A 13,754-nucleotide genomic window follows, 5' to 3' on the forward strand; every position below is an offset into this window, starting at 1 on the left:
TTGCAGTCACAGAATCCAGTTAGCTTCCCTCACAGAATGTATTTGAATGTGTTTGTGTTTCCTGTCCCCCACTGCACTGGTGCCCCATGAAGACAGGGCCCATGTCTGTTTTATTTGCTGCTGTTATTGGCACTGCTTAGCAGGGTACCTTTCACGTAGTAGGTGTTCAGTCAGTATTCCTTGAGTGAGTGAACGAATGAATGAATGAATGAACGAACAGGCAAACAAATGCAGTTTCCCGTGATGTGGGGAACCAGGCAACACGTGGGACAGACAAGCAAGTTGAACATGTGAGACGGCTGACAGGAGAGGCAGGGACAAGTGCAGAGACCAAGGAGAGCCTGTTTAAAGTGTAGGAGCTGGGACAGAGAGCAGATGATCTGCGTGGGGGCGGCGAGGAGCTGCGTGGGGGCGGCGAGCTGCGTGGGGTGGGGTGGCGAGCTGCGTGGGGATGGTGCTACCTGCCGCCAGAACTGAGATAAAGGATGAGGGCGCCCACTCCCCATGGTGAACCCTTTTGCCTCACTTCCCCTTTTCTGTGGCTGTACAGGGTGCCCAGCCACCTCTTTCTCCAGGGGGCTACTTTGTTGAGACGTGGGTGGCAGGGGTACATTCTTTGCATTCAGCTCCATTTGGCCTTGTATCGGGAAGGAGCGAGTCAGGGCATAAGGCGTCGGAGAGACAGCTTGTTTTTGGTTATGAGAATCAAGGGAAATACCCAAGAACAGAGGACATTGTGTCTTAGGCCGAGTGAAAGCTGTTCAACTGTAGGCAGTTGTCTCACACCTCCACTACAGGAGGCATCTCAGGGCATTGGACTTTCGCAGGAGAAGTGTGGGTGGGCTGTGGACGAGCTCGGGGCTACAAGCGGACTGAGTTGGAAGCCTGACTCTGTTCATCGTTAGTGGTCTTCACCTCGTGAGAGCTGCTTAATTTTTTTTATCCCCTTCTTCCGCCTCCCCCACCTCCTCCAGTTCAAGCCATTGCTTCTCCATCTTGTTGTGTAGGACACAGCTCCCTGGCCCATGCTGGTATTATGAGCCTTGCGCTCCCCCCGGCTGAGGCAGTCGGTCACTGGTCGGCCACTCACAGCAGCTCTCGCCGGCTGCCGGACACTCACGCTGACCGCCGGCCGCTCACGCTGGCCACCAGCCACTCATGGCAGCACACGGTAGCCCACGGCAGCACACAGAAGCCCGCAGCAGCCTATGGCAGCCCATTCTGGCTGCTGGCCACTCATGCTGGCCACTGGCTGCTCATGGCGGCAGCACTCAGCAGCCCGTGGCAGAGAGCTGCTTTATCTTACTGAGCCTCAGTGTTCTCATCTGGAAAATGGGCAGGAGTAAATGAGAAAAGGAAGAACCTATGGCTTGTCTCCATGCTCAATATTATATCTGATAAATGAATATGAATAGTTACAGAATGTTTATTATGTACTAAGCATAGCACTTAGTATTTTATAACGATTATTGCATTTAATACTTCCAACAACTGAATGAGGTGGGTACAATTATACTAGTTTTACAGAAGAAGAAACTGAGGCCCAGAAAGGATAAAGTCTCATAGCTAGTACGTGGGGAGCCAGGATTCAAGGGAGGCCATCCTGCCTCAGAGCCTGTGCTTCTAACCACTGGATAGGCGTCCCCCCCTTATACTTAACTTACTCACTGTTTCTGTTAATGTTCTTTTTCTTATTAGCCGCATAGAAGAAAATAAGAATAAAGTGAATATCATTATTAAACTTTTTAAAATAGTGGTAGCTTTTTAATAGTACAAGAGCAAACTGCTGTGTTCTTGTTATTGTCTCTTAAAATTGTGTGCTTTTAAACGTTGAACTTGATACCCTGAACCAGGCTGCGTCACTGGTCCAGACTCACAGGTCAAGTAGCTGTGCTGATTGCAGGCAGTGTTAGATCATTCTACGTAGGTAATTTAGTAAAGAAGTGGATTTCTCAAGTCCATTTTCTTTTTCTAGATTTGTTCTCAGTGTGTGTGGAGGGGGGAGGCGGAGAGAGGGAGGGAAGGAGAGAAAAAAACCCAAAATTCCCAAGAACATACTATGTACACATGAGCAAGTACTTGTCTGTGATTATAAATCAGAAACTGTAAAATTGTGAAGTTCTTTGAAGTTTGCCCACAACCTGCTCCATGGCCACCTGTTCCACTGGGGGCCGGGAGTTGGATGCCCTGTCGCTGCCGTGATGGCTCAAGCTGTCACTGCACCGGAATGTTGCAGCTTGCCTTGGCCTGGCTGTCATCGCTGGCTCTGTCCCACTCAGGCGGTTCACCAGGTTCTGTTGGGCACCAGGCTTCCAATTAGAGAGAAATCCCACTGTGTGGCCAGCCCCACCAGTGCCACTCTGAGAGGCCCCTTTGCCAACGCCGGGGCTGCCCTCTGATCTGTCACAGATGGGCCGGGCCCACGCTCCTTTGTGCACATTTGGAGGAGCGGAATGGGGACGAAGAGAGACGCCCATAGGGAGTCAGAGTGGACATTGGGCAGCAGTGCTGTTCCTCAGAGCTGGGAGAAGCTGGGCAGAATTGACAGGACCCAACTGCTAGCGCTGTGGAGGGAAAGGAGACTTGGGGGAGACCCAGTCCTGAGCCCTAATCTCAGCAGGGGGCATTTTCTTACCAACTTCTGAATATTCATTTCAGGCTGGACCCCACACCCGAGGAGAGCCAGGAGCAGCTAACTGGTTCACTCCAAAACTGTCACACTACTGATGGCGCATGGCACAGCCAGCTTCCTCCCTGCCCCACTGCAGGGTCTGTGCACTCTCAGCAGCCTGGAGCCCCGCTCACCTGGGCCCCAGGATGGCGCTGTCAGCAGCAGCCCTCACCATGGACTGCGCTACTCATGCAGGGAGAGAGTGAACAAGAAAGCTAAATTTCCATTAGCATAAGAAATAGAATCTTAGAGATTCCCATCTCTGATTCTTTAGCAGGTAGAGAGATACAATCTATGCTCCAAATAGCTTCTTTCTAGATATAGGACCTGGTGAATGTGGTTCATCATTTTGGGGGTGGTGTGTGTGTCTTTATTTTCCCTATCAGCCATTTCTTTTATTTTTATCCCCATTCTTTCCTTTAATCACTCTCTTTCTCCACCTGTCTTTCCTCTCTGTGTCTTATTTTCTGTGTCTCCCTTGCACACTTCCTCTCTCTTTTTCCAGATACAGCATCTGTAACCCCATAGTCAGAAGCAGTAATAAAGACACCGGGCTTGGAACTGACTCATATATTCGGGCTTAGCTGGACTACAGCAGTTGCAAAGTCTAAATAGCAAACAGCCTGAAGGTGGCAAGGGTCTTCCAACTGTTCTTGGAATAATTCTGCATCTCTTTTAAAAATAAAATTAAATTCCATCTATGGAAGCAGAAATGAAGCGGTTCTTCACTTTTCTCTCCTCTCTGGGATTCTTCCTCCTTTTAATATTTGCAATTGGTTTGGGAATTCTGGGACTGTCTCAGCCCACTTTTTTCCTGCCTTATCTTTATTTTTACTCTGTGCAGACTGGTTAAAATAAAGAAAACCCTTCTACTAATCAGTGATACTCGTTTGGAGAAGGAAATACTTCTGTAGGGTGTTAGGTTGTCCCCATGAGAAGGTGGACTGTTTTTGTACCTTAAGCGAGTTGCCACAATTGAGTGATGGGCTATCTGTTTCTCTGTTTGGATGACTTTGTTAAATTGATGAAAGAAATGGCCTCGGGTCTCCTCATGTGTCTGTATGTCTGTCTCACATGGAGAGTTCAGAGAAGAAAAATCTCTGAGCGCTAGCAAGAGAAGCGTCGTCTTTAGAATCAGTCCTGTTTTTATATTAGATGTGGCAAATGGAGGGCCTGATCTCACATGCACTGCTGGGGAGCCAGCTCATATCCTTAGGTGTCAGATGTCGTTCTGATGCAGGCTCGGCGCCATGACGACTGTGACGATTGAAAAGACTACGACGAGCTAATGCACTGGTGGACCTTGGTCACGAGGACGTGTGCCCATATGGCACCCGCCAGATGACACTGCACTTTCTCAGTACCTCTGTCTCTGGTGGTGCCAGGCTCCTGCATCGGTTCCTCTTCTTTTCTCTCCTGTAATGTAAACATTTCCCCAAATACTGTCTGGCTCTATCTTCTCATTTCTTTACATTTCGCCTTGGAGATCCACTCCAGTGGCTCCTAACCCAGAGTGTACGTCAGGATCACCGAAGACATCTTAGGGAAAAATACAGATGCCTGAGCCCTACCCAGGAGGTTCTAATCTAGTAGGTTCTGGGGTAAAGTCTGGGGTTTAAGAATTGTTGAAATTCTACCTTTGATTCTAACGTGCACCTCTGGTTCAGTACCTTAGCCCTAGACTGGGGGCCCCTGGAGGCCAGAGACTGTGTCTGAGTGTCCATTCTACCCCCAACCTGCTGGCGCATTAAAGGTGATAAGTAATAAATGGAGAAGCAGGCAGGATCCCCGTGTGTGTGGCTGACAGTTCTGCTGCCGCCTCTCATTGCAGATATCCCCGTTATTCCCGATCTGGAAGAAGTACAGGAAGAAGACTTTGTTTTGCAGGTGGCAGCCCCTCCCAGGTACGTTAAATGAGGTATGAAGTTAGCGGGAGGCAGGGAACATATGAATTAATACACCCCAAGTGCCATCTCTAGTGGTACTGCCCCCCAGTGCAAATCCAGATGTTTCTGGTGACGGGCTCCATCCCAGGGTTCCCATTGTATTAGACATTTTCTAATAAAGGACCCATTTTGGTCCTTCCCAGCTACTAGTGGTGCAGTGAAGACGGTGGCCCAGCGGCCCTCCTGGAACTGGGCCTGCCTGTGGTTCCTCCTCACAGTGTCTCTCTTTCCTACAGCGTCCAGGTAAACCGAGTGATGACCTACCGCGACCTGGACAATGACCTCATGAAGTACGCAGCCTTTCAGACCTTGGTGAGTAGAACGGCCTCTGCATAGAGGGGCAGGCCCCCGGGGGTGTCTCAGCTCCCCCAAAGCCATGAACAGCTCCTCCATGCGTCTCTGCGGCTGCCTGGCAGCGGTCCCTTCGCTGGAGGCGTTACAGCGTATCCGGACTTAGTATATTCCAGTATTTCCCAGTGCAGACTCCCCCTGCTCCATGGCTGTCCACTTGGTGTCATTGGATATGCTTGTCCGAGAGACGCATTGCTGTCATGCCCTGCCCTCCTGGTGTTGGCCTTCCCCCAAAGAATGCCCGGCGTGCAGGATGTCGTAGCGTGCCCTCAATTCTCAGTGACCATGTGGTCCACTCACATTGTTACTCTTTCCTAAGGCATTCCTGCAGGTCTGGGTTTGGGAAGTTCTACCACACACAACCTGGTCCCCCTCACTTTGCAGGAGGTAGTTGTCCGAAGGCCCTGGAGGTACACAGCCATTTTTATTTTTTTTTTGCATTCACAGGATGGAGAGATCGACCTTAAACTGCTCACCAAAGTCCTCGCACCAGAACACGAAGTTCGAGAAGTACGTAGCAGCAGCAGCTCCTTACTCTCAGTCGTGTCGTTCCTATAACCAGTTGGGCCCCCAGGCTGACCTCTGCCTCCCCGGCCAGTGGGTGCGGGAAGTGGGCTGTGATTGCAGGGAAAGGCTTCCTTTGTCCTACCCAGTGGTACGTCTCTTGCCAGGATGACATCAGCTGGGACTGGGACCGTCTGTACACGGAGGTGTCCTCAGAGCTCCTCACTGAGTGGGACCTGTTGCAGACAGAGAAGGAGGACCCCGTGGGACAGTCTGCACACACCTGAGGAACAGCACACCTGGGGAACAACAGACCACTCCCCCCGCACAGAGTCCCCTCCGCTTTGAACTTCACAAAATGCAATAAGCCTAACAATAAAGAAGCTCGCAAGCAGCTTAGAATTTTTATATGGAATATTTTTTAATAAAAAAGATTTGTTTTCAGTAGACCACATTGGATCATTCAGTTGTAGTAAATTGCTTTCTTCTGTGGCCATCTCTTCCATTTCTTTCCAGTGCCCTCTTGGAAAGATTCATCAAGAGTTAAGGAAGCAGCTTTTAAACAATCTGATGGGAACTCTTCCCCTTTGCGGAAAAGCATGAGGGAAAGCTAGATTCAGAGAGAGAAAGAATGGCGCTCCTCCTGGAAGCTGTTCCGTCCACAGAGGCCACGGCGGTTCCCTGGAGCATCTACCTGTAAGCACCTAGACGCAGGGATATGGGAGGTTGCGAGCGGCTGCCGCCCGGGGTCCAGGGGAGGGCCTGTTGGGACACCTGTCTTACTGTGGACGTTCAGTTACGTTAGTGAAACTGCGCTGTCTCCTTCGTGCTTTCAGGCAGCTGAGCTGCGGAGACAGCGAGAAGTGGGTGTGATAAGGTGACCCAACCCTCATGGCAGGGTTTGGTGGCCCTTCTGAGAGCGCTCCCCTCTCTCCCCTTCCTGCATCCCATGCCTGGGACCCCCTTCTGAGCATGGTTCCCTTCCGACACAGGTTTCAAGAGCCTCGTTTCTGGTTCTCATTAGCAGGGGGCAGCTTGGCAGCCCTGAGAATCCCACAGAAACACTCTCTTTGGGAGCCTGGGACTCCCCATGACCTTCAGAAACCCAGCTGCTTGTCTCCATTGCTCCCCAAGCAGCATCACTGCCTGTTTCCAAAGTGCGCCAAGGTCTGGAGCAGAGCCCAGCCTTTTTGCTTTTTTTTTTTTTTGTCTTTAAAAAAATTTTTTTATTTTATTTTAAGTGTGATTTTCCAGGACCCATCAGCTCCAAGTCAAGTAGTTGTTTCAATCTAGTTGTGGAGGGCGCAGCTCACAGTGGCCCATGTGGGGATCGAACCGGCAACCTTGTTGTTAAAAGCACCGCGCTCTAACCAACTGAGCTAACTGGCTGCCACCCCCCCGACCCCCAGCCCTTTTTCTAAACAGAGACATCTTTTGTTTTTATTTTTCTCTTTCTCCCCAAGACATCTCATCTGAGGACAGAGATGTCGTCCCCCTGCCCGCCTCTCCTGGGTGCCTCTTTGGATCAGGCCCATGCAGGCTGGCAGCAGCCAACTAAGCCCAGTCCTGGCCATGGGGCCATGGCACGTGCAAGTACTACTCTTATCCTGCCTGGAAAGCCCTTCATTAAAATTCAGAAAAACAAAGAGCCTCAATACTTCAAAAACCCACTGGGGGGTTATTTTTGTATGACTACAGTGCCCTTCCCCAGTGAGCCAAGCGGGCTCCAGAGCAGGCACAGAAAATGCTTGTCTGCTAATTATAAACTCAGGGATTTAGTGGCTTTGGGGTCCCTTCTCCTCCTTTTCCAGAGTCACACTTTTCGCCCAAAAAGCCCCTCTTTGGAATAATTCCCATGGTCACTGAGAAGTTTCCATCCAAGCTGGTTTTTCTTGAGCGTGCGTCTTTCTGAAACCCAAAGGAGAGGCTTATTTCTAGTACCTTAATTACTGGCCGATTCACCTGCCTCAGGACTCTGATAACCTTGGAGGTCTCAGCTAGCCGGAGCACGTGGGTAGGGGTTGACTTGCTCCCTCCCTTTATTCTATAACAGCAGCAGCAAAAGTGTCTAATGTGCATTGAGCGCTCACCACGTGCCAGGCACTGGGCTTGCACATATGAATCATCGGCTTAAGCCTCACAACCACCCAATGAAGCAGATACTGTCATTATCCCATTTTACTGCTTGGAAAACCAAGGCTCAGAGAGGTAAAGAGATTACCTAAGATGATCCAGCTTCGTGGCAAAGCTGGATTTCGAAACCAAATTAACTGACGCCACTGTGCTTTTAACCCCTATGGTTTTGTTCCCCCTCTGCTGCCTTCAGCTTGGGAAAGGAATGTGGTTTATAATGGGCAGAATTAGCAGTGCGCTGGGAGAAGAGGCCTGCCACCCCTCCACCCCCGACCAGGCATCCATTCTTTCTATGGAGTGACCACAGGGCAGAGGGCTTCTGTCAGGCCTGGATGTGAAGAAGCCCCTCAACGTGGCTGAGCTCAAGAGTCCTATCCCCAGGGAAGTGGGGATGAAGCCAGTGGACCTAGGAGAGGGACAGTGCTAAGTTACGTGAGCTAATCCTGGATAAGCGGCAGGTTCAGACCACGTGTGGCCATGTCACCTGTCTGTGCCCGGGTCATGCCCTATCTGGGCTCTCCATTCTTTACTATGCATTTGAGCATCATCTCTTCAGAGTTCCTGGTCAGTGATGGGTTGTTCCAGAACCTATGTCCACCCAGTTCTTACCCGATTTCTGAGATACCTTCCTTATGTTCCAACCAGCAGTGTCTCCCACCTAGACTTCAGCGGGCCTCCCAAGAAGATGACCCACGAGGTATGGCAGCACAGGACGAGCATCTGCAGGTACCCACAATGTGGTTTTGTGCAGACGCGTGGGGGAGGCGTGGATGGGTCTTGATGCTGTTGCCTCCTTCGTGTGGTGTGTTGACCAGTTTCTCCTAGACTGGCTCGTATCACCTCTGAGCAGGCTTGAGAAGTCCCAGCTGGTCTCTGACAAAATCTCCCATGGTGTCTTTGCACTGGGTGGTCGCTGCAGAGCTGCTATTCATAAGCCGGGGCCTGGTGGGGCAGTTTGTTCCTTCATAACATACTGATTGCTACTTAGTATGTGCCGGGCTGTGTTCTAGGCATGGCAGAGAGAGAGCTAGACAAGCCAAACTCCCTTTCTTCCGAGCACTTACACCTGGGGGTGGAAATGGACAAATAAGGAAACTACTAATATGTCAGAAGGGAAAAGGTGCTATGGAGAAAAATGAAGCAGAACAGGGAAGGGAGTGCTGGGTTGGGGTTTGCAATTTTCAGTGGAGTGGTCAGTGGAGGCCTCCCTGAAAAGGTGACATTTGAGCAAAGACCTGGAAGAGGTGAAAGAAGAAGCAAGATGGGCACCTGGGGAGCAGTGTTCCAAGGACTGAGAACGATATCTGTCCAGGCCAGCAGGAGGCCGTGCACCTGGCTTGTCTGAGTAGCAGCAGGAGGCCAGTGTGCCCGGGATGGAGGGGACAGGGGAGAGGACATGCCCTGCCTGGTTGTGTCTCAGGTCTGGGCTTGTCACAGAAAAGACCTTGGGCATGTGGGTTCCGCTCCCTCCAGGGACACATGTACTCGCAGGCCTCCTCGTGCTTGCCAGGCAGCCTTGGAAAACATTCCCCAAACGGCTCCACAGCCTATTCGTGCCTGGGCTGGGAGGAAATGAATGTTAACGCTACATGGACGGAGAGGGGAACAATGAGCTCTGTCTGCCGGACACCGGGGGCAAGGAGGCTGCTCCCAGCTCCCCACCAGGCTGGGGTGCGCCAGTGTGCCGGGCAGACAAGGTGGCATTGTAAGGCCCCAGCAGGGGACGCTCCCTGGAAACCTGCAGCTCCGATGAAAAGCTCAAGCAAGCAGTTCATCGGGCAGGCCTGTGGCTAAATGTGAGGTCGTCTCTACCGCTGATGGTTAGCTCATCTTCGCTAAACCCCGTGACACTCCAGATAAGCTTTTGGAACTACGTGCTCTGGACTCTGGACGGAAACTGCTGCTGGGCCTGTTGAGTGTTGCTTCACCAAAATGTGCTGCTCACATTGCGTCAAGGCTTTTCTCGCTTAGTGGTTGGGGAGGCCCCAGGGAGCAGCGGCACTGGAGACCTGAATGAAAGGTGGCGTTTGCTGCAGCAACATATGGCAGCGTAGCATCTCACTCCACTTGACCAAGCAGTGCTCTGCTCTTCTGCTAGAGGCCAGAGAGTCAGCGGGGAAGAGGGTAGAGGGAGGGGTAGGAAGCAGTGGCAAAGGACACAGATTCCGGAATCAGGCAGGCCTGGGTTCTAGTACCAGCTCTGCCACTTAGTAGCTGTGTGTTCTTGAGCGAGCTGCTTTCCCTTTCTGATCCTGTTTTCTCATCAGTAAAGCAGGGGTAATATTCATACTGTCCTCTTAGGATCGTGATACCCAGTAAAAGCTGACTGCTGTTAGATTTTAGAACTGGATGGGATCGGATGATGAACAGAGGAAAAGTCACACTGGATATTTTATTGCCACAACACCTGTGTTTTGCTAGGGGATACCACCTTCATTTCCCCTCATGCATCATTTCTCAGCTCTGGATAGAATGGTTTGGCACTAAGAATTTTTTGTTTTGTTTTTGTAACAACTTGATTGAGGTATAATTTGCATGCCTTAAAATGGACCCACTCAGTGAAAGTGCACAGTGAGTGATCTGAGTACATTTATGGAGTTCTGTAACCATCACTATAATCCTGTTTTGGAACATTTTCATCGCCCTGCAAAGTTCCCTGTGTCCATTTACAGTTACTCCCCACTCCCACTCCCAGCCCTCGGCAACTACCGACCTGCTTTCTGACTCTGTAAATTTGTTGTTTCTGGAAAATTCATATCAATGGATTCATATGATATGTGGTCTTTGGAGCCTGGTGGCTTTCACGTCGCATGTTTTCAAGGTCCATCCATGTTGTAGCATGTGTCAGTAGTTTGTCCTTTGCCAAATGATGTTTCGTTGTATGGATACGTACTGCATCTTGTTTATTCACTAGTTGATGGACTTCTGAGTTTCCATGTTGGGGCCATGAATGGCGCCCCTGTGGTCATGCACTACATGTCTTTATGTGAACATACGTTTTCATGTCTCTTATGTAGATTCCTAGGAGTGAAATTGCTGGGTCATATGCTATGTTTATGTTTAACGTTTAAGAAACTGCCAAACTGTTTTCCAGGGCATCAGTTCTATTTGTTTGTTGGTTTATTTTGTTGATGTTTCAGTGCCTTAGGGTATAGGATTAAGTACTTAATTTCTTCTTATCTCTTTTTGGTAAGTTTTTCAAAGATCATTTATAGGAGCCACATTCTCCTGATTCCCCTCTTCCTTTCCTCTGCCTGGCGTCGAGCTTATCTCTGTTTTGAGAACACGGAGCTCACCTCCTTTTCTCCACCCGACTGTGAGAGCTTCTTCCAGATAAAGTGGGGTGTAGTTTGAGTTTCTGTCAAGCCCCTTGCATATTCCAGTTCAAAGTCAAATAAGACATGGTCCTCACCCCAAGGAACTCACAAGCTAGGAGAGAAACAGACAAGGTTCGTGTATGTTTTCAAAGCGTTGGTTTGGAAAACCACAGAGGCATTTTGGGTGAGTGGAGGAGCCCAGATGACCCCCTGCACCCTGCAGATGATGGGAGAGGCCGGGTGGGGGGCGCTTCGTGTATCCACCAAGAAATACAGAGGTGGGGTTGGTTTGCTCAGAGCAGGGGCTGCTCAGCAAACTGCAGCCCGTGGGCCAAGTCCAGCTGCCACTTGTTCTAGTCAACTTTGATGGGAACAGAGCCGTGCTCCTTCCTTTACCTGTTGTCTGCGCTGCTTTTGTGCTACCGCGGCAGAACTTTGTTGTGATAGGGACTGTCTGGCCTGCAAAGCCTGGAATATTCACTGTCTGGCCTTTCACAGAAGAAGCTTGCGACCTCTCCTTAGAGGAAAGAAGGAAGATGAGAAAGAATCGCCGCCTGCACGCTCCCAAGTCCAGCTGCTCATTGCTACCCGGAAAGTCAATTGCAGCAGGAGTGATTTGAGTAGGTGTCAGCAAAGACAGGAAGGGTGGGTGACTCCGGCTCCTGAGAGAGAGAGAGAGAGAGAGAGAGAGAGAGAGAGAGAGAGAGAGAGAGAGAGAGAGAGAGAGACTAACCTCCCGTAAGAAAAGGAAAAAGAACACTGAGCAGTTCCAGCAAAGTTGGCACATACTCTCTCTGGAGACAAAAAGCTGGGAAGAGGGACGCTGGGCTCCTTTCTGGCCCTTTGATCCTATTTGGGATGCGGGCGGGGGAGTCTCCAGGAGTCAAGTGCCGTTGGCAGTGGGTTCGGAATAAAGAAGAGAAAGCCCAGTGGAGGGGTTAGGAGCAAGGGAGGGGGAAAATCGGATTTCTCTTCTGGTGAGGTGGAAATCAGAAAGCAAGGGAGGCGGGAGCAGACGGAGTAAGTGACTTGTCCCTCTCGTGGCTGTGATGGAGTGAATTAATTCCCGGCATATGTTCCCAGCATCTGTCGTGGTGACCGGGACCGGAGGGGTCAGCGAGAGAGGGGACCATGCCAAGGCTGAGCATTAGCCCAGAATTCCCGGGCTGCAAGGGCTCTTGGCTCCCACGCAATGATGGCTGGCCAGCGCGCCCAGGAACATCTGCTGCAGCTGCAGCAAGCAGCCCTGCCTCGGGGAAGAGGAAGGAGACCCCTCTGCATTCTCTCTCGGCAAGAAAACACCTGGCTGCGAAGGGGCTGGGAGGAGACCAGAAAGAGTCCTGCAAACCCTGTCTCTTCCAGCTCTCAGGCTGCAGGAGATTCAACCCAGCAGCCACGTGTCCTGCCAGCAGACTGGCGGTGTGATGCAGGGCGCTGCATTGGGAGGAGCAGGCAGAGTCCCAGCCCTGGATGGAGAGAACGTGCAGGGCTCTTGGGACACCCTCCTAAGTACCAGTCCCAGAATCCCCCTGGATTCTATGTGGGCTTCTTGGTGCAAAGTGTCCCTCGGGAGTCAGCAAGCGACTGAGAGAGAGGAAGCAAGGCAGGCTTAGTGGTTAGGAATGCAGGCGATGCCAGCTTCGCGTCTCTGCTCTTCCACGTCATACCTGCGTGACTTTGGACAGGTCCCCGTACCTCTTTGTGCCTCAGTTTTCTCATTTATAGAGTGAAGTGGAAAATAATTCCTGTCTCACGAGGCTATTGTGATGATTAAATGACCTACTTCAAGTGTCCGGCAAAAAGCAAGCACTTGGTGAGGATTAGTTCTGATCACAAGGAGAGGACAGGCCGCGATCGCTTGTCCCTGACGTAAGTCGTAGGCGTTAGGCACAGGACGCACACAGGCATCCACCCCAAGGTCATGAACTAGAGGCCCACAGACTGACTTTGACCCACAGGACAGGTTCGATTTGGCTGACACACGGTTTTTAATTGTTCAGTTAATTATCAGCATTGAAAATGGACATTTTTCACATTATACCCAGATTTCCAGCTTCTCTTAGAAAATCGAGAGATCTGTCCACTCTGGGGCCACAGCCCCTGCAGCAGTGACCGGCTTGAGCAGGCTGTCAGCAGGGGCAGCTCGGCACGCCCCACTCCACTTCACTTACGGTTCTGCCCGGCCGCTGCAGGCACTGACTTTGAGACCCCTGCCCCACCTACTCGTGTTGCCAATGAGGATTCTGTTTCCCAAGGGCGCTTACCAAGGTTGTGCTCCTGAGACTGGAACTCGAGCCCTGACCTGCAGGCCAGAGTCCTTTGTCAGTAACACCGCCCCCTGCCCTTGTGTGATGTACAACCTACAATCACGTCAGTTACAACCTACAATCATGGGGTTATGCTCCTCTGATCAGGAAGCATAACCCTGTCTGTGTCCAGGGTGGATCTGAGAGTTTCAGCAGAGTCCTGGGATAGTTCCAGGGCCAATAACTGGTTAGCCATTGCCCTCCACTGGACTGTTCACACTCTGTCCCGGAGCTGACGGCCTCTGCTCAGGAAGAGTGCCCAGCTCGGCAGTCATGAGAAAGGTAGGGGGTTTGCCTTCTTTCTGTGGCAGCCACCAGTGCCTCAGTCACACTGCCACCAGCCATTGTGAATATGGGGGTAGCAGAGGCTGCAGGGCGCATTCTGGATTTCAGGCCTCAGGGGCAGGAGGACGCCCTATTCGTCTGCCAGCAGGGTCTCCATGCTGGGCTTACAAGGGTCAGCCCCAGGGGTGCACCGCTCAGCTCTTCCTTCAAGAGAGAGCCTGAGCCTGGAGTGTGGTTAGCT

The 13,754-nt window shown here is 51.2% G+C and overlaps 2 protein-coding genes across 4 annotated transcripts in view; both read left to right on the top strand.

The window, feature by feature from the left end:
- The window catches only part of IFT43 (intraflagellar transport 43), a 73,392-nt gene extending 67,473 nt beyond the window's left edge, over positions 1-5,919 (top strand). For both annotated transcript variants that reach the window (XM_019733705.3, XM_088797420.1), the window contains 4 exons: positions 4,503-4,575; positions 4,854-4,929; positions 5,416-5,478; positions 5,640-5,919. In XM_019733705.3, coding sequence (XP_019589264.1) covers positions 4,503-4,575; positions 4,854-4,929; positions 5,416-5,478; positions 5,640-5,759 — 332 coding nt within the window. In that variant the 3' untranslated portion in view covers positions 5,760-5,919. The remainder of the gene's footprint in view (positions 1-4,502; positions 4,576-4,853; positions 4,930-5,415; positions 5,479-5,639) is intronic.
- A 110-nt stretch (positions 5,920-6,029) lies between these two features.
- LOC148758703 (uncharacterized) lies at positions 6,030-13,508 on the top strand. Of its 2 annotated transcripts, none has more exons than XM_088797421.1 (4): positions 6,030-6,168; positions 8,251-8,331; positions 11,421-11,542; positions 12,006-13,508. In XM_088797421.1, exons 1-4 carry the CDS (start codon positions 6,104-6,106, stop codon positions 12,071-12,073), a joined length of 336 nt encoding a protein of 111 aa, XP_088653547.1. In that variant the 5' UTR covers positions 6,030-6,103; the 3' UTR covers positions 12,074-13,508. The 2 variants fall into 2 exon arrangements, with proteins under 2 accessions (XP_088653547.1, XP_088653548.1); XM_088797422.1 differs by having other exon boundaries at positions 6,033-6,168; positions 8,254-8,331.
- Positions 13,509-13,754: the final 246 nt, after the last annotated feature.

This window comes from Rhinolophus sinicus, chromosome 3, assembly GCF_057876585.1.
Source record: "Rhinolophus sinicus isolate RSI-liver-muscle chromosome 3, RSI-T2T, whole genome shotgun sequence".
NCBI lineage: Eukaryota > Metazoa > Chordata > Mammalia > Chiroptera > Rhinolophidae > Rhinolophus > Rhinolophus sinicus.

What these genes read in the sequence shown, in the direction of transcription:
- LOC148758703 (XM_088797421.1), top strand. Translation starts at nt 6,104, where the DNA reads ATGGCGCTCCTCCTGGAAGCTGTTCCGTCCACAGAGGCCACGGCGGTT. An exon ending in GTTCCCTGGAGCATCTACCT is followed by an intron (nt 6,169 to 8,250) that starts GTAAGCACCTAG and finishes TGTTCCAACCAG; the next exon opens with CAGTGTCTCCCACCTAGACT. An exon ending in TTGCAGCAGGAGTGATTTGA is followed by an intron (nt 11,543 to 12,005) that starts GTAGGTGTCAGC and finishes ATATGTTCCCAG; the next exon opens with CATCTGTCGTGGTGACCGGG.